Raw genomic sequence first — 21,546 nt, forward strand, 5'->3', positions numbered from 1 at the left:
AGAGGACACAGGGCCTCACGACCACCTTTCTGGCAGAGGGGAAGTGGGCAGATGGTGCACACAACATCCACACAGCAATTTTGGCTCTCCTCTTGCCAGAGACTCCCTCACTGTAAATGCAGTTTTTTCAGGTGTCCATCTTCTCTGAGCTGGCACAAATGACTTTTGGCTTCATCCTTAATTCACACCTTTGGGTATGGTTTTCAATAGGGCTGTTTTAGACCTTGGACTTCAGTCCGAGGCAAAACACTGTAGCCCGGCTCCTCTTGTTTAGCCATGCTCTCCTGGCTGCAGGAATAAAACTCCTGAAGGCTCAAGTGGGCTAAAAGTAGTGGCTCAGGCACACAGTGTCCCATGGGCCGTGTGAGATTCCCCTCATGCCCTTCCATCCCACAGCTGATAGCATAGACACCATCATTGCCCATCTCACTGGGCACTGGGCACCATCAGCGGTACAAGACAGGCACCAACCCTATCACAGCACAAACACTGAGAATGACCCTGCTCTAACTCAGCTTCCCTTGCTCACCCAGTGCTCTGAGAGCGGATCAACACGAGCTCTGCTCACCCATCCGTGCCTCTCACTTGCAAGTCAGTGTCTGCCTGGTCTTCCAACAATCTCTGACCATTGGAGATGTGTCCTCCAACAGACCCTGCACAATTTTGGGAACTACATGAACACACTGAAGGGCAAGACTGTGTCCTCAGAGGAGTATTTCTTCTCCCCGCAATGGGGTCTGCTTGCAACAGGATCAGTCTGGACAGTTACACTGGGAGCACGAGTACTCATACTAAGCCCAGGAAGGCACAGCCTCACTTTGTATCCAAAGGCACCACTGTACTCTGGGCCCAGGAAATGGATCCCAGGTAGCCCAGGATGTCCCTGAAAGGTGTTGGGTAATCAGATGTCTTTGTCTAAAGACAAATATGTGGACAGGAACTCTAATAAAATGAACTCCCTCCCCTAACACAAAGAGTCAAAAAAGCCAGAAGGTATCAGTGAAAAAAACGACAGTGTTCTGACAATTTAGGTAGCAGCAGCACAGAGATACAGAAGAAAAGGCTCACCTACTGAAAAAAAGGGGTATTTACTGCTTCAAAGAGTCCCCTGGGAACAAAGGCGAAAGAGAAAGCCAAAGGATCCTCCCCGTCAACCATCCCTATCTGCCCAACTAAACAAAAGAATTAATGGGAAACAAGGGGCTAAATCAAAAACCCAAGAAAAACTGTGTTGCTCACAAGGAGTTACTCTATGGAAGTGGCCATTCTACATCACCCGTTTAGGTTCAGGTCTTCATTGCAGCAGTGATATATGGTTCAGAGTCTCTGTTCCCTTTCACTAGTTGCATCCAGGACGGTGTGTTGGCCCGCGTTGGCTTAGCTGGGCTGCAGAGCAGCAGCAGCAGGGGCTGACCCAGCATGGACAAGCATCTGGAACCGCGATTTGGGTGATGTGAGATGGGTCGGATTGGAGGTGGTGGGTCAGTCTGGGCAAATGGCCGGGGTTCCCCATATGTGCTGCTGTGGTCCCACACTGTGGCGGTGATCAGTTTCACTTTGGTTCTCTCTTTTGCAATGGTGGAGGGCCAGGGCTGGCAGCGGCACCGGCTGACCACCCGGGTTGTTCTGACCCCAGTGAGGCAGCAGTTCCCAGCTTTGCTGCTGTCCTGATGAGGCAAAGACAGTCATGGCCGGTGAAGCGACAGTTCCTGGCTTTGCTGCTGTCTCAACAAGGCAGGGCCAGTCACCGGCGGTGAAGCAAGACCCGGGAGCAGCTCCAACCTATGGCAAACCTCTCTCTCAAAGTTCCTGCACCTGGTATTTGGAGTAGGGTCTTTTAATGATGCAATCCTATGAAATATTCTTGGCAATAACTCCCTGCCCATACCATCAATACACTCCTCTGGGTGCCTGCACCTGCCACCTGAGACAGAAGTCTAACTCAGAGCTGCTGACTCACCCTTTTGGACTTCTCATTTCTCTTGTCTTTGCTGTGACAGAAGCCTTCTAGAAAACAGTTCAGTTGCTCAAGTCCCTTTTTGCTATTCCCTGTCTCCAGTGTATGTCTCTTTAAGGTGATCAGTTCCAGGAAATAAATGGGACATCAGCCAAGCAGCATCTCATTTTCTCCCAAGAGCAGTATGATCTATTCTCACCCCAAACCTTCTATGACTCTTTGCTCTGTGGGCTGTCCATGGCAGAAAACTTTTGATCACCAGGCTCCAAATTTCTTTAACTGATGCTCTTGGCCACTGGTTGGACCAACAATTTCAGTCAGAAAGGCACTGATGGACAGACATCCATACAAAGGAGAAATGTTTTCAATTAACAGTGATGACATAAAGCATTTTCACAAACTCAGCCAAAAGACATTTAGCACTGCATATGTTGCGCGTGGCTGATACCAGTCCTAACTTGTGAATTACATCAGCCCTGCATCTTAGGCAGGAGCACAGTCCTGCCTGTGTTGAGGGACTGTAGGAGGTACATATCTCATCTGCCTCTGCTCCTATCTGCAGATCATGGGCCCCAGACCAGGGAATGGATGGTAGTAGAAGGAGGAGGTGAGGATCTGGGCTGTCCCCAGGGTGTGCTCTTTTCCATCCCCACTCCTGCTCCCCTTTGGTGCCAGTGTCTCCATGATGGCCTTTGTTTGTTGAGAACCCAGCGGTATTTTTGACAGATCCATCACTAAAGGTCCAAAGTAAAATTCAATACAGGGACTCGCAGGATCTGCTGTCTTCAACATTTTCCCTGGGAACACTGGTAGGATTTCCAAAGACATAAGGAGAAGGACTCAGATGACCATGGTTGAATGCACATTTTTATTGAGTCTAAAAATGAAAAGGCGGTGGCTTGTGGAAAGAAGCAGAAGCACCCACTAAGATGCAGTGGAGCTCCTGTAGAGTGTCCCATCTGCCTGCCCTGCCAGAGGGAGGGAAGGTGACTGGTTGCCCTGGACTGGCTGAGGGAGACACAGACAGCAAAGGAAAGAGATGAAAGAGTGGAAGAAGCAGATAACACCCAGAAAGTCTAGATACAATGTCCCAAAGCTCTAATTCCTGCCCAGAACCATGTTTGAGGTCTTGCAGGTTCTTGCCCAAGGACGTTGCCAGCAGCTTTAGCAGGGCCGACATCTGTAGCGGTTGGTGATGCAGGAGAGGTCAAAGCCCCCAGAGTTGATGGGCACTCCATCACAGCTGAGGATGCTGCCAACGGCAGCGGAGGTGGAGGATCCCACCACGGTGTTCTGTGGGAAGGAGCTGAGGATGGGGCCGGGCAGGGTCACCACCACGGGAGAGGGCTGGATGGCAACGACGGAGTCCTGGCACTGCCTGACACAGCACTCATTGCAGCTGTTGGCCAGCGGGGTCGGGCCGCAGGGCTGGCAGCAAGGGTTGCAGGGCTGGCAGCAGGACATGTCTCTGGCTCACAGGGACACCTGGGAGAGAGGCCAGGGAGAAGCACAAAGCACAGACATATGAGAAGCAGCTCTGCACCCAACCAGCCTGCAGACAAGGCACCTCCTGGCCCACATTACACTGCCCAGCTCCAAGCCCAGGAGACACCTCAACTAAGTCCCATCCTCTCGCTGCAGAGTATTCTTCTCTCCCCTTCCCTCTCCCAGGAGAGGCAGCTCCAAGGCATTTAATGCTCAGATCAAATGAGACATCGACAGAGGAAAGACCTGCTCTTGCATCAGGATGAGGAGAAGAGGCTTCATACACACCTGAATCCTGAGGAGAAAGATGTGAGATGGTGAATGGGAGAGCAGAAGCTTGGGCTGCCTTTTATAGCAGTCCTGCACTGCCTCTGGCCAACAGGCACCTTTGTGGAAGTCATAATTTCCTGACAGCTCATGTCAAATATGAACCATCCCAGCTAATGATAGGGGCTGTGTCCTGGTTTCCTGCACTGCTGCCTTTTCATTTCCTGGCTAATTCTGCATGCCTTCCTATATGAAAGCACTTTCAAGTGCCAGGATAAGAGGCACAGAGATTCTTTGGCAGAAAGACATCAACACAGGCAGAAGGCTCAGATCAAGGTCTTCTGGAATTCTGTGTTGGTGTGTGATATTCACCTTCATCATTTCTGAGGGTGTTATTAGTGGCAAAGTTGATAGGAAATGTGCACCATTCTTGTGCTTCTGGTCCACGTACCCAAGGACTGCCATGTGAGGGGACTTGAAAGAGATTCTGGACGTGTTTCCCTTCTTCCCTTCTTTCTCTGTGCCTTAAATTTGCTGGTTTTGCCTCCCCAGGCCACCCTAGTGGGGACCTGTCACTCTCCCTCTCTCTAATGGGTAGGCAGATTTGATACACCGAAGGAGCTGCTCTGCATCTTAGTGGCTGCTCCTGGTGCCGTCTGTGAGCCAACTGATTTGCTTCTTTAGTCGCACCCAAGTTGTTGTGCATCCAACCCTGGGCCCCTGAGTCCTCCCTCATTCTGTGGCAACTGAGATACAGTGGAGCTCCTGCAGGGTGTACATCTCCCTGCTGTACAGAGTGAGGGTGTTCGAGGGGTCCCCTGTAGCGTGGCCTGGAGAGGTGCAGACAAGAGATATGAGGGAGAAAGCAGGGATGGTAGAAGTGAAAAAGGTCCAAAATCTCTGTCATGTCCCCTGATATGGCAGTCCTTGGAGATGTGGGAGAGAAACAAAAGAGCGGTGCCATTTCCTGAAAACTTTGGCACAGACGAACCACTCAGAAAAGAACAAGGTGAACATCACCTGCCTGACATGTTTATGTTCCGGAACTCCTTGGGCCTCTAATCGTGGCACTTATGAGTTCTTCATATAGGAAAGCACCTGGAATGCACCAGGAAATGAAATGGCAGCAGTGCAGGACACCTGGACAAAGCTCCTGCCATTAGCTGGGAAGGTTCACACCTGACATGAGCTGTCAGAAAATTATGACTTCCACAAAGGTGCCTGTTGGCCTGAGGCAGTGCAGGACTGCTATAAAAGCCAGCCCAAGTCTCTGCTCTCTCATTCACACTCTCATCTCCATCTTCTCAGGAATCAGGTGAGTAGGAAGCCTCTTCTCCTTCTCCTGCTTCTAGATCAGGTATTTCTTCACTGCATGTCTCATCTGATTTGGGTTCTTCTAGCCCAGGGCTGGGAACTGCTTCTCTTGGGAGAGGGAAAGGGAAAGACGTTCTGCAGAGGGAGACTGGAACTTGGCTGTGGTGTCTCCTGGGCTTGGAGCTGGGCAGTGAAATGTGGGCCACGAGGTGCCCTGGCTGAAGGCTGATTGCGTGTAGTGCTGCTTCTCATGTGTCCCTGCTTTGTGCTTCTCCCTGCCCTTTCTCCCAGGTGTCCCTGTGAGCCAGAGACATGTCCTGCTGCCAGCCCTGCAACCCTTGCTGCCAGCCCTGTGGCCCGACCCCGCTGGCCAACAGCTGCAATGAGTGCTGTGTCAGGCAGTGCCAGGACTCCGTCATTGCCATCCAGCCCTCTCCCGTGGTGGTGACCCTGCCCGGCCCCATCCTCAGCTCCTTCCCACAGAACACCGTGGTGGGATCCTCCACCTCCGCTGCCGTTGGCAGCATCCTCAGCTCTGAAGGAGTGCCCATCAACTCTGGGGGCTTTGACCTCTCCTGCATCACCAACCGCTACAGATGTCGGCCCTGCTAAAGCTTCTGGCAACGTCCTTGGGCAAGAACCTGCAGGACCTCAGAACATGGTTCTGGGCAGGAGATAGTGCTTTGGGACATTGTATTTAGAGCTTCAGCAGATTGTCTGCTTCTTCCACTCTTTCATCTCTTTCTTTTGCTGTCCTTCTCTTAGCAGGCCAGTCCACGGGAACTTATCACCTTCCCTACCTCTGCAGGGCAGGGATCTGGACAGGCTGCCTGAGCTCCACTACATCTTAGTGGGTGCTTCTGGTGCCCTCTGTGAGCCACATTCTTTTTTTCTTCTTTAGACTCATTAAATTTGTTTTGCATCCCAGCCTGGGTCTCTGAGTCCTCCTTCATTCTGCACAACTCTTCCAGTCTTATATGGGAAGAAAGATGGAGGAAGCGGAGGGTGGGACTTCCTGCAGTGGACTTTGTATTGTGCATTTTGTGAGAGAGCTGTAAAAATCAGCCCTGTCAACTCCACAGTGAAAGGGCTTTAGGAGACCATGGGTCTAAAGAGTGTTAGCAGTGGGCATGGGAAACAACAATGCCTCAGACACTACCATTACCTCTTGTCTTCCTTCTGCCCTCCATTGCCCAGTTTAGGGTCCATGAGCAGCACACATTCTCCAAGATAGATGACACTCGTACTTCATCTACAGGCCTGACATGAGAATGTCCAGACATTCAGGGCTGAGGTTATTCCCAGTTTGGGATCAGTATCTGCCACAACCAGGCTATGCAGTGCAGTCCCCATTCCTGTGAACCATTTCACCCCAGGGGCTACCATGGCCCCAGCAGAGCACACAGAGACCGAAGGCCCACTTTCTGGCCAGCACACCTCCAATTACAGACAGAGGGGAAGTGGGCAGTTGGTGCACTGAGCATGTCCACAGTAACCTGGGGATGCTCTGCAGGCCAGTGACCCCCTGACTCCTCATGTTTTTTTCAGGAGTCCGCCTTCCATGAATGGAAGTAAATGGCCTTTGGCTTCATTGTCTGTTCACATATTTGGGTATGGATTTTAATAAAAAGTTTTTAGACTTTGGACTTCCGCCCCAGGAACAACTCTAAATCATGGCATTCCTTGGGTGTCCATGGTCTCCTGGTTGCAGGAAAGAAATCTCCTGAAAACATAGCTGGGCTCAAACTAGTGGCTCAGGCAAACAACACTCCATGGACCACATGAACTCACACCCTGTGCTTTCCTGCACAAACACCATTGTCGTCCATCTCACTGAGCACTGGGCACCTTCAGCGGTACAGGACAGGTATATATAGAGCACAAACACTGAGAATGACCCTGCTGTTACTCAGCTTCCCTGTCCCCCCCAGTGCTCTGACCAAGGGCCAGTCCCAGCTGTGTTCGTATACCCTTTCTTCTCACTAGCAAGTCAGCGTCTGCCTGGTCTTCAATCCTTGGCCGTTGGAGATCTGTCCTCCAACAGACCTTGCACGCTATTGGACACCACATGGGCACAATGACGGGCAGGGCTGTGTCCTCAGAAATGTATTTCCTCTCCAATATGATGGGTTCTGCAGGAAACAGGACCAGTCTGGCCAGTTACACTGGAAGGACAATATTGCTACTAAGCCCAGGAAGGAGCAGCCCGGCATAGATCCATGGCCCCATTGCATCCTGGGCCCAGGATATGGACCCCATGTACCCCAGCGTGGACTCTTTAAAGCACAGCAGAACAGTCCCTCAAAAATGTTAGAGAAGCAACATGGTCTTCTGGGAACCCGCATCTGCCTCCTGAAACAGAAGTCTGATTTGGATCTGCTGACTCAGCCTTTAGTGAGTCGCATTTCTCTTGGCTATGACAAGAGAAGTTCAGTTTCTGAAGAGCCCTCTTGCTAGTCCCGGTCTACAGTGTATGTATCTTTAGGTGACTAATTCCAGCGGAAAATCCCCAAACAAATAAACTTAGCCAAGCACATCTCATTTTCTCCCAGCTATGAACGTCTATGTTCTCAGCTGGAAACCACATGGGCACAATGAAAGGACGGTCTGCGCAGAAGGTACTTTTTTAGGGGAAAATAGGGGATTGGGGTAAAATCGTAAGACAGGAAGTTTAGATTAGGTATTAGGAAGAAAGTTCTCCCTGTGAGGGTGCTGAGGCACTGACACTGGTGGCCTGGAGAGGTTATGGTCGCTGCATCCCTTCAAGTGTTCAGGGCCAGGTTGAATGGGGCTTGGAGCAGCTTGTTCCAGTGAAAAGCATCAATGCCCTTGGCAAGTGGATTGCATTAGATGAACCATATGACTCATTCTCATCCAAAAATTTCTATGACTCTCTGCTCTGTGGACTGTGCATGGCAGACAACCTTTTTTCACCAGGGTCTGTCTTCTTTTGACTGATGCTTTTGGTCACTGCTTGGATCAATGGATTCAGTCGGGAAGGCACTGATGGACAGACATCCATACGTCGGAGAAATGTTTTCAATTAATAGTGAAGACAGAAATCATTCACACAGACTCAGCCAAAAGTCATTTTTGACTGCATAGCCTGAGTGTGGCAGATACTAATCCTAACTCATTTATTATTTCAGCCCTGCATCTCAGACCAGCACTTTTGCCTGTCTCTGTTTAGGGACTGTAGGAGATACATATCTCATGTGCCTGTGCCTCTGTGTGCTGGCCATGGACCTCTGATGGAGTCATGGAGTGGAGGAGAATGAAGGTTGTTGGTTGTTCCCAAAAACTGTCATTACATGTCCCCACCCGAGCTACCCTTTAGACCCATGGTGTCTGTGATGATCATTGGCTTTGGAATAGCAAGGGATGTTTTCCTTAGGTCCAAGGAAAAGGACACTATATGGAGCTCTAACCTGGCCTTCCTCCACCTTTTTCCCAGGTTAGACTGGATGTCTTGCTAAAGAACAAAGGAGCCTGTGGAGGGCCAACGTGGATGTGCAAGAAATTTAATGGGTCCAAAGAAGAAAAAGAAGTGGCTCATAGAGAGCACCAGGAGCAGACACTAAGATACAGTGGAGCTCCTGCAGCCTGTCCAGCCGCCTGCCCAAAGAGGGAAGAAATGTGACAGGTCCTCCTGGGTTGGACTCAGGAAACATGGAGAGGAAAGGAAAGAGATGGAAGAGTGGCAGAAGGAAACATCATCCTGAAGCTCTAAAGCAGTGTCTCACAGCTCTATCGACTGCCCAGTGCCATGTTCTGAAGTCCTGCAGGTTCTTCCCCAAGGACAGTGACAGCAGCTTTAGCAGGGCCGACATCTGTAGCGGTTGGTGATGCAGGAGAGGTCAAAGCCCCCAGAGTTGATGGGCACTCCATCACAGCTGAGGATGCTGCCAACGGCAGCGGAGGTGGAGGATCCCACCACGGTGTTCTGTGGGAAGGAGCTGAGGATGGGGCCGGGCAGGGTCACCACCACGGGAGAGGGCTGGATGGCCACGGTGGAGCTCTGGCACTGCCTGACACAGCACTCATTGCAGCTGTTGGCCAGCGGGGTCGGGCCACAGGGCTGGCAGCAAGGGTTGCAAGGCTGGCAGCAGGACATGTCTCTGGCTCACAGGGACACCTGGGAGAGAGGCCAGGGAGAAGCGCAAAGCACAGACATATGAGAAGCAGCTCTGCACCCAACCAGCCTGCAGACAAGGCACCTCCTGGCCCACATTACAATTGATTGGACCAAAGCCCAGGAGACACCTCAACCAAATCCCATCCTCTCGCTGCAGAGCATCTTCTCTCCCCTTCCCCCTCCCAGGAGAGGCAGCTCCAAGGCATTTAATGCTCAGATCAAATGAGACATCGACAGAGGAAAGACGTGCTCTTGCATCAGGATGAGGAGAAGAGACTTCATACACACCTGAATCCTGAGGAGAAAGAGGTGAGATGGTGAATGGGAGAGCAGAAGCTTGGGCTGCCTTTTATAGCAGTCCTGCACTGCCTCTGGCCAACAGGCACCTTTGTGGAAGTCATAATTTCCTGACAGCTCATGTCAAATATGAACCATCCCAGCTAATGATAGGGGCTGTGTCCTGGTTTCCTGCACTGCTGCCTTTTCATTTCCTGGCTAATTCTGCATGCCTTCCTATATGAAAGCACTTTCAAGTGCCAGGATAAGAGGCACAGAGATTCTTTGGCAGAAAGACATCAACACAGGCAGAAGGCTCAGATCAAGGTCTTCTGGAATTCTGTGTTGGTGTGTGATATTCACCTTCATCATTTCTGAGGGTGTTATTAGTGGCAAAGTTGATAGGAAATGTGCACCATTCTTGTGCTTCTGGTCCACGTACCCAAGGACTGCCATGTGAGGGGACTTGAAAGAGATTCTGGACGTGTTTCCCTTCTTCCCTTCTTTCTCTGTGCCTTAAATTTGCTGGTTTTGCCTCCCCAGGCCACCCTAGTGGGGACCTGTCACTCTCCCTCTCTCTAATGGGTAGGCAGATTTGATACACCGAAGGAGCTGCTCTGCATCTTAGTGGCTGCTCCTGGTGCCGTCTGTGAGCCAACTGATTTGCTTCTTTAGTCGCACCCAAGTTGTTGTGCATCCAACCCTGGGCCCCTGAGTCCTCCCTCATTCTTTGGCAACTGAGATACAGTGGAGCTCCTGCAGGGTGTACATCTCCCTGCTGTACAGAGTGAGGGTGTTCGAGGGGTCCCCTGCAGCGTGGCCTGGAGAGGTGCAGACAAGAGATATGAGGGAGAAAGCAGGGATGGTAGAAGTGAAAAAGGTCCAAAATCTCTGTCATGTCCCCTGATATGGCAGTCCTTGGAGATGTGGGAGAGAAACAAAAGAGCGGTGCCATTTCCTGAAAACTTTGGCACAGACGAACCACTCAGAAAAGAACAAGGTGAACATCACCTGCCTGACATGTTTATGTTCCGGAACTCCTTGGGCCTCTAATCGTGGCACTTATGAGTTCTTCATATAGGAAAGCACCTGGAATGCACCAGGAAATGAAATGGCAGCAGTGCAGGACACCTGGACAAAGCTCCTGCCATTAGCTGGGAAGGTTCACACCTGACATGAGCTGTCAGAAAATTATGACTTCCACAAAGGTGCCTGTTGGCCTGAGGCAGTGCAGGACTGCTATAAAAGCCAGCCCAAGTCTCTGCTCTCTCATTCACACTCTCATCTCCATCTTCTCAGGAATCAGGTGAGTAGGAAGCCTCTTCTCCTTCTCCTGCTTCTAGACCAGGTCTTTCCTCACTGCATGTCTTATCTGATTTGGGTTCTTCTAGCCCAGGGCTGGGAACTGCTTCTCTTGGGAGAGGGAAAGGGAAAGACGTTCTGCAGAGGGAGACTGGAACTTGGCTGTGGTGTCTCCTGGGCTTGGAGCTGGGCAGTGAAATGTGGGTCACGAGGTGCCCTGGCTGAAGGCTGATTGCGTGCAGAGCTGCTTCTCATGTGTCCCTGCTTTGTGCTTCTCCCTGCCCTTTCTCCCAGGTGTCCCTGTGAGCCAGAGACATGTCCTGCTGCCAGCCCTGCAACCCTTGCTGCCAGCCCTGTGGCCCGACCCCGCTGGCCAACAGCTGCAATGAGTGCTGTGTCAGGCAGTGCCAGGACTCCGTCATTGCCATCCAGCCCTCTCCCGTGGTGGTGACCCTGCCCGGCCCCATCCTCAGCTCCTTCCCACAGAACACCGTGGTGGGATCCTCCACCTCCGCTGCCGTTGGCAGCATCCTCAGCTCTGAAGGAGTGCCCATCAACTCTGGGGGCTTTGACCTCTCCTGCATCACCAACCGCTACAGATGTCGGCCCTGCTAAAGCTTCTGGCAACGTCCTTGGGCAAGAACCTGCAGGACCTCAGAACATGGTTCTGGGCAGGAGATAGTGCTTTGGGACATTGTATTTAGAGCTTCAGCAGATTGTCTGCTTCTTCCACTCTTTCATCTCTTTCTTTTGCTGTCCTTCTCTTAGCAGGCCAGTCCACGGGAACTTATCACCTTCCCTACCTCTGCAGGGCAGGGATCTGGACAGGCTGCCTGAGCTCCACTACATCTTAGTGGGTGCTTCTGGTGCCCTCTGTGAGCCACATTCTTTTTTTCTTCTTTAGACTCATTAAATTTGTTTTGCATCCCAGCCTGGGTCTCTGAGTCCTCCTTCATTCTGCACAACTCTTCCAGTCTTATATGGGAAGAAAGATGGAGGAAGCGGAGGGTGGGACTTCCTGCAGTGGACTTTGTATTGTGCATTTTGTGAGAGAGCTGTAAAAATCAGCCCTGTCAACTCCACAGTGAAAGGGCTTTAGGAGACCACGGGTCTAAAGAGTGTTAGCAGTGGGCATGGGAAACAACAATGCCTCAGACACTACCATTACCTCTTGTCTTCCTTCTGCCCTCCATTGCCCAGTTTAGGGTCCATGAGCAGCACACATTCTCCAAGATAGATGACACTCGTACTTCATCTACAGGCCTGACATGAGAATGTCCAGACATTCAGGGCTGAGGTTATTCCCAGTTTGGGATCAGTATCTGCCACAACCAGGCTATGCAGTGCAGTCCCCATTCCTGTGAACCATTTCACCCCAGGGGCTACCATGGCCCCAGCAGAGCACACAGAGACCGAAGGCCCACTTTCTGGCCAGCACACCTCCAATTACAGACAGAGGGGAAGTGGGCAGTTGGTGCACTGAGCATGTCCACAGTAACCTGGGGATGCTCTGCAGGCCAGTGACCCCCTGACTCCTCATGTTTTTTTCAGGAGTCCGCCTTCCATGAATGGAAGTAAATGGCCTTTGGCTTCATTGTCTGTTCACATATTTGGGTATGGATTTTAATAAAAAGTTTTTAGACTTTGGACTTCCGCCCCAGGAACAACTCTAAATCATGGCATTCCTTGGGTGTCCATGGTCTCCTGGTTGCAGGAAAGGAATCTCCTGAAAACACAGCTGGGCTCAAACTAGTGGCTCAGGCAAACAACACTCCATGGACCACATGAACTCACACCCTGTGCTTTCCTGCACAAACACCATTGTCGTCCATCTCACTGAGCACTGGGCACCTTCAGCGGTACAGGACAGGTATATATAGAGCACAAACACTGAGAATGACCCTGCTGTTACTCAGCTTCCCTGTCCCCCCCAGTGCTCTGACCAAGGGCCAGTCCCAGCTGTGTTCGTATACCCTTTCTTCTCACTAGCAAGTCAGCGTCTGCCTGGTCTTCAATCCTTGGCCGTTGGAGATCTGTCCTCCAACAGACCTTGCACGCTATTGGACACCACATGGGCACAATGACGGGCAGGGCTGTGTCCTCAGAAATGTATTTCCTCTCCAATATGATGGGTTCTGCAGGAAACAGGACCAGTCTGGCCAGTTACACTGGAAGGACAATATTGCTACTAAGCCCAGGAAGGAGCAGCCCGGCATAGATCCATGGCCCCATTGCATCCTGGGCCCAGGATATGGACCCCATGTACCCCAGCGTGGACTCTTTAAAGCACAGCAGAACAGTCCCTCAAAAATGTTAGAGAAGCAACATGGTCTTCTGGGAACCCGCATCTGCCTCCTGAAACAGAAGTCTGATTTGGATCTGCTGACTCAGCCTTTAGTGAGTCGCATTTCTCTTGGCTATGACAAGAGAAGTTCAGTTTCTGAAGAGCCCTCTTGCTAGTCCCGGTCTACAGTGTATGTAGCTTTATGTAATCAATTCCAGGAAATAAATAAATAAAAAAAATATTTAGCCAAGCACATCTCATTTTCTCCCAGCTATGAACATGTGTGTTCTCCACTGGGAATCACATGGGCACAATGAATGGCAGGGCTGTGCAGGAAGGCCTGCATTGGTGGGTCAAAGTGGACTGGGGTAAAGTCGAAAGACAGTAAGTTTAGATCAGGTATTAGAAACTAATTCCTCCCTGTTGGGATGCTGAGGCACTGTTACAGGTGGCCTACAGAGGTTTTCAGGGGATGTTCTGAGGCCACGGAGGTTATTTTTGGGCAGAGATGCAGCAAGAGAAGGGCTGATGATCCCCGGCTGTGGAGTAGCCAGAGCTATTGTCCTCACCTCCAAGGGCCAGGGTCTGAAGGAGGCCAATACAGAGTTTATCCTTCTGTTACTCTAAGGAAAGGACTACAAAGAAACAGAATCTGGATGCAGAAAAGTTTGTCTCCAGGAAAACACCAAAGTGAAAAGGTCACCATGAGCAGGCAAGGGTCAGTGCTTCATAGAGGGAGAGAGACAGGCAGGTCCACCCTAAGCTGTTATTGGTGGGACCTGAAGGCTGAAGGAATTAGAAAACAAGAAAGGAAAACAAAGGAAAGCACTGGCAACAGTCTCCATGTTTCAGTCTGGCATTGACTTCTTGGTTCCCAGGGCTCATTGTCTCATCCCTCATCGGTGGTTTCAGCAATGGGGACACCTGCTGCCAAAGCAGTGACAGGTCTTGAATCAAGGTCAGATTAGAGGAAACATTATATAACACAGATTGTTCGTTACTGTTGCTACTTGATGTTGTTACTACTTGAAATTTTTTAAAAAATAAGACGACAAAAAAAATTTCCTCTGCTGATTATCTCAGACCTCTTGTCTGGTCTTTCTTTCTTCAGTTCTCAATGACTTATGCCTCTCCCTTCTGATCTGCCTGGACCCAGCATTTCACAGACACATGTGATGAAGAAGTATTGTAGAAGTTCTTTTCTCTCTCTGCAGTTCTCACCTTTTAACCCAAACAGATAGGACTTTTGAAAGTTGACACAAGGACACTAAAGCTTTCTCATCCCACCCACATTCTTGGGGTGTCCCAATCTCTCCCCTGTCTGGCACATGTCATGCACCATTCCCTGGATATCCATTCCTCCTGCATGTTCACAATGGCAGAGCTTCCTTTTACCTCCCTTAACCTTGGATACTTCCAACAGGACAAAGAATGAGGAGCAGGATTAAACATCTCACAAATTCCTCATCTTGCTGGAGCCAGCACAGGAGGGCCAGGCACTACAGGCTCTTCTCTGAAGACTTTGGGCAGCACAGTATTAGTTATGGAAGATTTGGTTCTCTCTGGGATATCCGTGTGGGACATAATAAGCATTGTTTTACTGTGGGATACATGCTTAGCTGAGGTCTCAGACCTCCTGCCCAAACACACCCAACTGCCTTGCTGTTCCCATCAGATTGGTTGTGGCTGCAGAGAAAAGCACAGAAAATCTTTTCTTCTGTTACTTTCCATCCCCTGGTTTTTCATCCCTGCACAATCACAGACTTGTGTGTTCTTCTAGGTACTGTGGGGCAGACCAGCATTACCCAGCAACGAGCACAGCTCACAGGAGAGGAAAGAGCACCTCCCTAACTATCTGCACATACCTGACCAATAACTTTAATGTCTTGCTCTGGTACGAGCAGAGGCAAGGACAAGCCCCACAGCTGCTCTTATCTTGGGCAGGGACTGGCTCCAGGCAGAGCAGCCATATCACCACATTGCTGAACACGACAGGGAAATATAGTGTCCTGCAGGTGGAGAAAGTGGAGGTCTCTGACAGTGCCTTGCACCTCTGTGCTCTGCAAGGCACCCTGGTGCAGGGAGCTTGCAGAGCTATGCAAGATTCCAGGAAAGAGAGGGGATGTGTTTATGCAAGGCTGAGCTTGGGGAAAGTTGAGCACTTCTCTTGCAGGACTATTTCTCAGCACATGCAGAGACCTCCAGAACATTGTATTCTTCCAGAAAGGGTCAATGTCAGTGTCTTGAGAAGCAGAAAGTGGTGAAAGAACCCCTGCTTTGGAACTGCTTTCCCTGTGCACTCTAGGACAGGAAAATATTTGCCATGTGCTGTACAAAGAACCCTTGTCCATTCTCTTCTCTGCGTGCTCTGCGTGGCAGCAAGGGCTGGAAGGAATCAATCAGAGACTCATCTCAGCCTTGCAGCCTTGCTTTCACAAAGTTTCTTTTCTAACCTGAATAAAAAACTTCATTTTGTTCTCTGAGTTTTCCTCAAAACCCCAATAGGGTGGATCTTCCATAGTAGGCTTTTCTTGAGAAGATAATGGTGCTGACACAGAACTCCAGAAGAACTGCATCCCCTAATTCCCATGAAAGTGGAAATCCCTGAATGGAGGGGAGTTGGAGTGATGAACCAAGGGTTCTTGGTGTCTTGACAATGCCTGCAACAATTTTCCTCTCTCTGTTCTCTCCAGGCTGACTATAGGATGGTATTCACATGAAAATTCATCTTACAGCAAACTTATTTTCACTCAGGTGGTTGTGGAGGCTGAATTCATCAATGTGGGATGATCTGAGCTCTGTCTGAACTTGCAATCCTTCTATTTAACCCTTTTAGGTCTGCAAAGGAGAAATGTGCATCAGACATTGTGTTTTCAGCCTGGCAGGATCAGGAGTACGTGTGTGTACTCATAAGAATTCACTGAACTGTTCAGAAAGCTCTTTTGTGAGAGGGGACAGGCCTCAGCCAAGCTGGGCAGATGCTGTCAGGGATATTTTGATGACAGAGTGTTATAGGTTTAACCAAGTAAGCCAAGAAGTTAGGCTTTAAAGTTCAAACCAAACCTGAAATTGTCAGCTGACTTCTAGCCAATAATATTGTATTCCATACCATTCTGCATCATCTCAAAAGGGGTAAGAGCTGGTGTGTGGGTGTGGCTTGTTCAGTTGCTTCACAGCTGTGGTCCCAGCAAGACACTCTGCCGTCCCAGGACGGATGGGGAGGCCCAAGCCCGGAGCACCAGCTTACCATCATGTTATCTTAGGGAAGTAAAATGTTTGTTCTTAGCTTTTCTCTCTGCTTAAGTCTGTCTCTGAAGAATTGACTTCTCTAGAATGATTTGTAGTTAAAATGGTAGAATTTGTGTTTACTGGGAAGTGGGAAATTATTTCCTGTTATACATAACTTGTGTAAGTGTGTGTTATATTGTAGTTTTCTTTTAATTTTCTCCTTTCTGTATAAATACATGTAGTTAGTTTGAGCATAATCCTGGACTGAAGGTTTTTTCTTCCTCTCCCTCTTCTTTTTCCCTTGGCTAGTTGGGGGAAGGAGGAACCCTTTCTCTCTGTCCTGGACAATTGGCATTTTGCCAGCTCAACCCAAGACACAGAGACATGGAGGAGAGTGTGGGAGGGTCAGTAGCATCACTACTCTCCGCTGTTTTGCCTGTATAGAGACAAGACTCTTCTGTCTCTCCTGGGGCTGCTTTTTATTTGTGTGTCATTTCACACTTCTCTAAACATTTCCCATCCACTTCTGATACTTCTTGGCCTTGTGCCCCTTTACGGAAATCTCATTCGCCTCTTACTCTTGCTGCATCTCTGGCTTTTCCTGCTCCTTCACCTGCCAAGTGGGGAAGGGGAGAGTATTTGGATCAAGTCTAATGACAGCATAAGATCTGCAGCCACAGCGAGTGGTACTAACAGCTCAGTCTCAGACAGGGGCCACATATCCTCCTTTGGAGAAGTTTTGATATCTCCTCTGATGCCATGAGAGACCCCAACAAAGCAGGACCCTGAGCCAAGTTAGTGTGGGGTAAGATAAAAAGTGAAAGTCCTTTAAAAACAGGCCCAGGGCCCACAGGAATACATATTGACATGCACATGCCCAAGCTCTAATTTCCATGGCTTTTATAATATGATCCATCCAAGCATTACTTTACACATCTCCAGTTTAACCTTTTTCCTGCCCAAGTCCCACTCCTGTTCCACCCTCTCAGGATTTGAGTCTGGGGTCGGTCAGACCCTCTCTTGATCAGCACTCCTCTTTCTCAGCACATATAGGGCTCTTGGGGGTTTTCCAGTGTTCTTAGACCCAAGGTTGTTGGCATATGTTTATGTTTCATTCTGCAGGCCTTCGATATTCTTCAGCATTCTACCTTGAAAAGATGTCTAGACAACTAAAAGAATTTGAGTTAGTGATATGTGGCATATCAGTATAAATCATATCAGTTCATGTATAAACATTGAACTGAAGCTGCTAGAAATATTAGCACACTAAATTTGCCTTTTACTACAGTTACAAGTACTTCTGAAATCTATAAAAATGAAAAAAAAAATCAAAAACCTCTTGGGCATCACCTCTGATAGGTGATAGGAATAACTACAGAAGATCTTACCACTTGCTGGTCACTTGGTCATTTTCTTAGGAGTGAAATGTTGTTCTGGGACCAGGCCCAGCTCCTATGGAGGCAAGAATGCTACAGTGACATGCTGTTATGGCTGGAGTTGGGACAAGCTTGGCTCCCAAAAAGCTGGAGAATCCAAGCTGGTGTTCTGTGGGAAGGAGCTGAGGATGGGACTGGGCAGGGTCACCACCACACAGGAGGGCTGGATGAGATAATGGAGCTCTGGTACTGCCTGACACTGGGCCCATTGCAGCTGTTGACCAGCGAGGTCAGGCCGCAGGGCTGCCAGGGTAGACACAAGGTGTAGCCTCTTGGGGCTGGAGATGCGCATGGGATAGACACTTGAGAGGAATCAGAGCACTGGGACATGTGAGGAGCAGTTGGTCACAAGTCACAAGCCCATCACCTCACTGTGAGCATTTCAAAGGCACTTACTGGTGCTTGCCAAGAGGTAGAAACTGGGCAGTGAGACAAAAATGTTTCTTGGCCTCATGCAGACACATTACTGCAAAGTGTCACCAGGCCCAGTGGGGCTGCTGCCTATTTCTTCAATGACAGACCTCCTCAGGTGGGGTCCAGACAGTCTCTGAGTCAGACCTTTGCTTTTCTTCCTCCTTCCACAATAAGAAACACTACAGTGCGGCATTGGATGGAAGATCATGCATCTGCATGACCAGGAAAAGATTGTGAGGAAAGGAATTCAGGCTCATCTAGATTGTAAAGACAAGAAGGAGGTAGATGACAGAGCAAGGAGTTGAACTGGCTTTTGTGATGGCTCTGACCTGTCCCAGGCCCAGAGATGGCTTATGTTCTCGTGCCTGGGATGCCTGGAAAACATCCCAACTAACAACGTGGGCTGTGTGGTTGTTCTCTCCAACACGATCTGTTATTTTCCTGGTGTATGTCACACACATTCCCTCACAGAGGCTTCTGAGTGCAGGGATTGGGAGGCTCCAGGATCTCCAGGGCAGGATTTTTCAATGCCAGCAGAAGCCTTGTGTGAGGACATGCTGTCTCTCCCTTCTCTCCCTCCCTCCCTCCACAATGAGGATGTTACCCTGTGTAGGCTACCTGTTGCACTCCCAAGTTCTGAAGCAGCATTTGTGAGTCCATTTTGGCTCCCACCCTAAAATGCAACAGGGGCAGAGGAAGTGAAAGTCAATTTCATGGCTTCCGTGGAGCACTTTCATCAGTGGCACCAGCTGATGCAGGAGTTGGAACCAGACAATATCTAGTGGGATACAGAGGTATTCATTTATGCCATTCACTACATAAAACTTGACATAAATGGCATTCATTTCAACTTGACAGGCAGAAAGATGTTATTTTGTGGCCTCAACATAGTAAGCAAACACTACCACTGACACCAACATCCTCTGGGAAATATCAATTGGCAAAACTGTTTTTAAATTACGTGTGGAGAAAATTTGGAAATATCTCAGATCAACTCAGGGACCGACATTGTAAGACAACAAGAGAAGTTGCATGGTTGCTTCTTTTTCTCAGCTTTTTTTGATGGAGGTAGAGACACTGACTCATGGAACTACAGCAAAGGGTACATGACCCTGGAGAATAATGTTAACATTTCTGTAGCTTGTTCTACAACAGCATATGCAGTCCTACAGCTTTACAGTCAAACTCTCACCTGCCCTGCAAGACCATTGGCTTTGTTTATTTTGACACAGGCTCTGTTACATCTCTGTATCAATCAGTGAGTTGACAGGTAAGTGTTTGGTAGACAAATACTGAATTTTGTTTCATCAGGCTCTAAGACCCTATGGCTTCTTGCAGTCTAGAGAAAAGTGTAAATTTGAGGTTAAAGGCTTCACTTTAAATAACATATCAAACAGAGGAAAGATCAATTTTGAGGCACTGAGGGATCAGTTGGATCAGTTACCATGTTATGCTATTACAGTGTAAATATAGACAACAGCAACCCTAAAAACTTGATGATATTACACCACTGTATCACCAGAAACAAACAGAAGTGGTGTGCTGGTTTAAAGGCGAACCAGCAGGGGAAATGAACTCACCACAAAAGAGACTATAAGTCAGAGCTAAAATTTAATAATAATATTACAATAAGTACACTGACACAAAGAGAAATTGCTTCCAACTCACAAAAGGCAGCAGTATAACCCAGTATCCTGGGGCACAAACCCAAGGGGGTTTGTTTGCCCTTGTGCTGAGACCCGCATGGTTTCCCCAAGTCCAAAGCAAAAGGAAGTGAAAAACCTGTTGGTGCAGGTGAGGGCTGTGGTCTGGTCGAGAGCGGTGATGTCCTCCTGTCCTCCTGCTGCTCCTCTGGATCTGACGAGAAGTTCCCGAGGTCTTCTTACCCACCACTTATGTACCCTCAGGGAGCACCCAGTCCCTCCCCCTGGGCGGGGACTCACACAATGGGTGATTAACTTTGGGAGTCATGGGGTATTGTTGAACCGTTTACGGCCCATTAGCAGCCACGGCCCCTCAGGCTGGGTGTGAAGGTGATAATGGCTCCCTGGGCAGCTGCTGCTAATGGTCCATTGTCCTTGGGGAATTAATAAAGGGGGTAGAATGTATGTATGGCCAAACTTCGTGAACAAAGATTTGGGAAGGGCTGTCCCCACGTGGGTGAGCCCTTCCAGCCTGCGCAGTGGATTTTAGGTGAGGCTCAGCATGCGCAGAACTGGCCCCACCGTTTAAGTCCTGAGGTTCATCTGCCACGGCCGAGCGAGCTTGGACGGTGCCAGTGAAGTCCTCAGGACTAGAACCTACAGCACTCGGCATTTCCCAGGAGGTCTCCCATCCAAGTACTAATCCAGGGCTGACCCTGCTGAGCTTCCGAGATCTGACGGGATCGGATGTCAGGGAGGCATTTAACTGCCCAAAGGGGTAGAATACACAGCTTTGATCACCCCTACACGGTGTTAACTGGTCCCTCCTGCTGAACTAGGACAAGTGGGCAACAGGCACTGAGGCCCCTTTGGAAGAAGAAGAAAGTGATTTATTACTGTTATAGGGAAGGTTTGGAAGGATGCAGTAAGTGAAACTAAAACACCATTGATAGCTTAACAAAACAGTATGTTACTACCAGAGGTGGCCAAGTAAACAGGAACCCAAGTAAGACAGAGAGAGAAGAGAAATAAGGCCTACGTGTAACACCCCCACTCACCCAGGTGTTACTCATGAGGTTGCCTTACAGAATCCAGAATGCCAGGACATCCCAGAGCAGAAACTTCATCCTCAAAGCATTGGCAGGCTCAAAAAACAGCAGGTGTCCCCACCAAAAGGCAACCCTGTCCTTCATGTGAAGCAAGTGAGCCTTGAGCATGAGCTATCTATTTTTTACCCAATCTGACAATGAGGTCTACCTGGGCAGGTATGGCCAGCACCGCCCAGCCAGAGGCCCTTGGTCCCTCCCCGTGTTATGTAAGTGGTACTCCTTCTGCGCATGTATGTGGGCATTGGTACTCCCCTGAGCTTGCATGTTATGATCCAGAGGGTCTTTATTAAATGGATCTGGGGGCTTACTTCATCACTCCCCCCTTCACTTTCTCCTTCAAATACCCTTGAAGGGCCAGCAGCTTGCTCCAAGGCCAAAGCCTTTGTTTATCAGTGCTTGTTTGCCCATAACTTGGCAGGAAAAGAATAAACTCTCAACAGGTGGCTGGCCAAAGCACAGACTACAAGTTTTAGAATCTAATTAAGCCTGGATACAATGACTATAGAGTACAGCATGAAAATTTAAAAGCCTCCTCTGTAGATTTTGGTCATGGGCATCCACTGGAAGCACTCATTTTCTGCTATCTGGATGGCCAGTGCAACTGTGGGAAAAGTTATTTTGTAAACAGCACTGTGGGGAACCATTTCATGGAATGTTTGAGACTGGAACAGGCCAATGGCTCTTCTGATTCAGGGC

General features: G+C 49.3%; 3 protein-coding genes and 1 pseudogene across 3 annotated transcripts; 2 read left to right on the forward strand and 2 right to left on the reverse strand.

Moving 5' to 3' along the window:
• Positions 1 to 3,121: 3,121 nt before the first annotated feature.
• LOC139682592 (feather keratin Cos1-2-like) lies at positions 3,122 to 3,421 on the reverse strand. Its single transcript, XM_071577052.1, has one exon. It carries the CDS (start codon positions 3,419 to 3,421, stop codon positions 3,122 to 3,124), a length of 300 nt encoding a protein of 99 aa, XP_071433153.1.
• Positions 3,422 to 5,335: 1,914 nt separating this feature from the next.
• On the forward strand, positions 5,336 to 5,635 carry LOC139682594 (feather keratin Cos1-2-like). The gene has a single exon (XM_071577053.1). It carries the CDS (start codon positions 5,336 to 5,338, stop codon positions 5,633 to 5,635), a length of 300 nt encoding a protein of 99 aa, XP_071433154.1.
• A 3,202-nt stretch (positions 5,636 to 8,837) lies between these two features.
• Positions 8,838 to 9,559, reverse strand: LOC139682595 (feather keratin Cos1-2-like; annotated as a pseudogene).
• Positions 9,560 to 11,051: 1,492 nt separating this feature from the next.
• On the forward strand, positions 11,052 to 11,351 carry LOC139682596 (feather keratin Cos1-2-like). The gene has a single exon (XM_071577054.1). It carries the CDS (start codon positions 11,052 to 11,054, stop codon positions 11,349 to 11,351), a length of 300 nt encoding a protein of 99 aa, XP_071433155.1.
• Positions 11,352 to 21,546: the final 10,195 nt, after the last annotated feature.

The sequence above is a fragment of the Pithys albifrons genome, chromosome 25 (genome assembly GCF_047495875.1).
Source record: "Pithys albifrons albifrons isolate INPA30051 chromosome 25, PitAlb_v1, whole genome shotgun sequence".
In the NCBI taxonomy this organism is placed as follows: Eukaryota; Metazoa; Chordata; class Aves; order Passeriformes; family Thamnophilidae; genus Pithys; species Pithys albifrons.

Coding starts and splice junctions, on each gene's coding strand:
- LOC139682596 (XM_071577054.1), top strand. CDS start 11,052: ATGTCCTGCTGCCAGCCCTGCAACCCTTGCTGCCAGCCCTGTGGCCCG.
- LOC139682592 (XM_071577052.1), bottom strand. CDS start 3,421: ATGTCCTGCTGCCAGCCCTGCAACCCTTGCTGCCAGCCCTGCGGCCCG.
- LOC139682594 (XM_071577053.1), top strand. CDS start 5,336: ATGTCCTGCTGCCAGCCCTGCAACCCTTGCTGCCAGCCCTGTGGCCCG.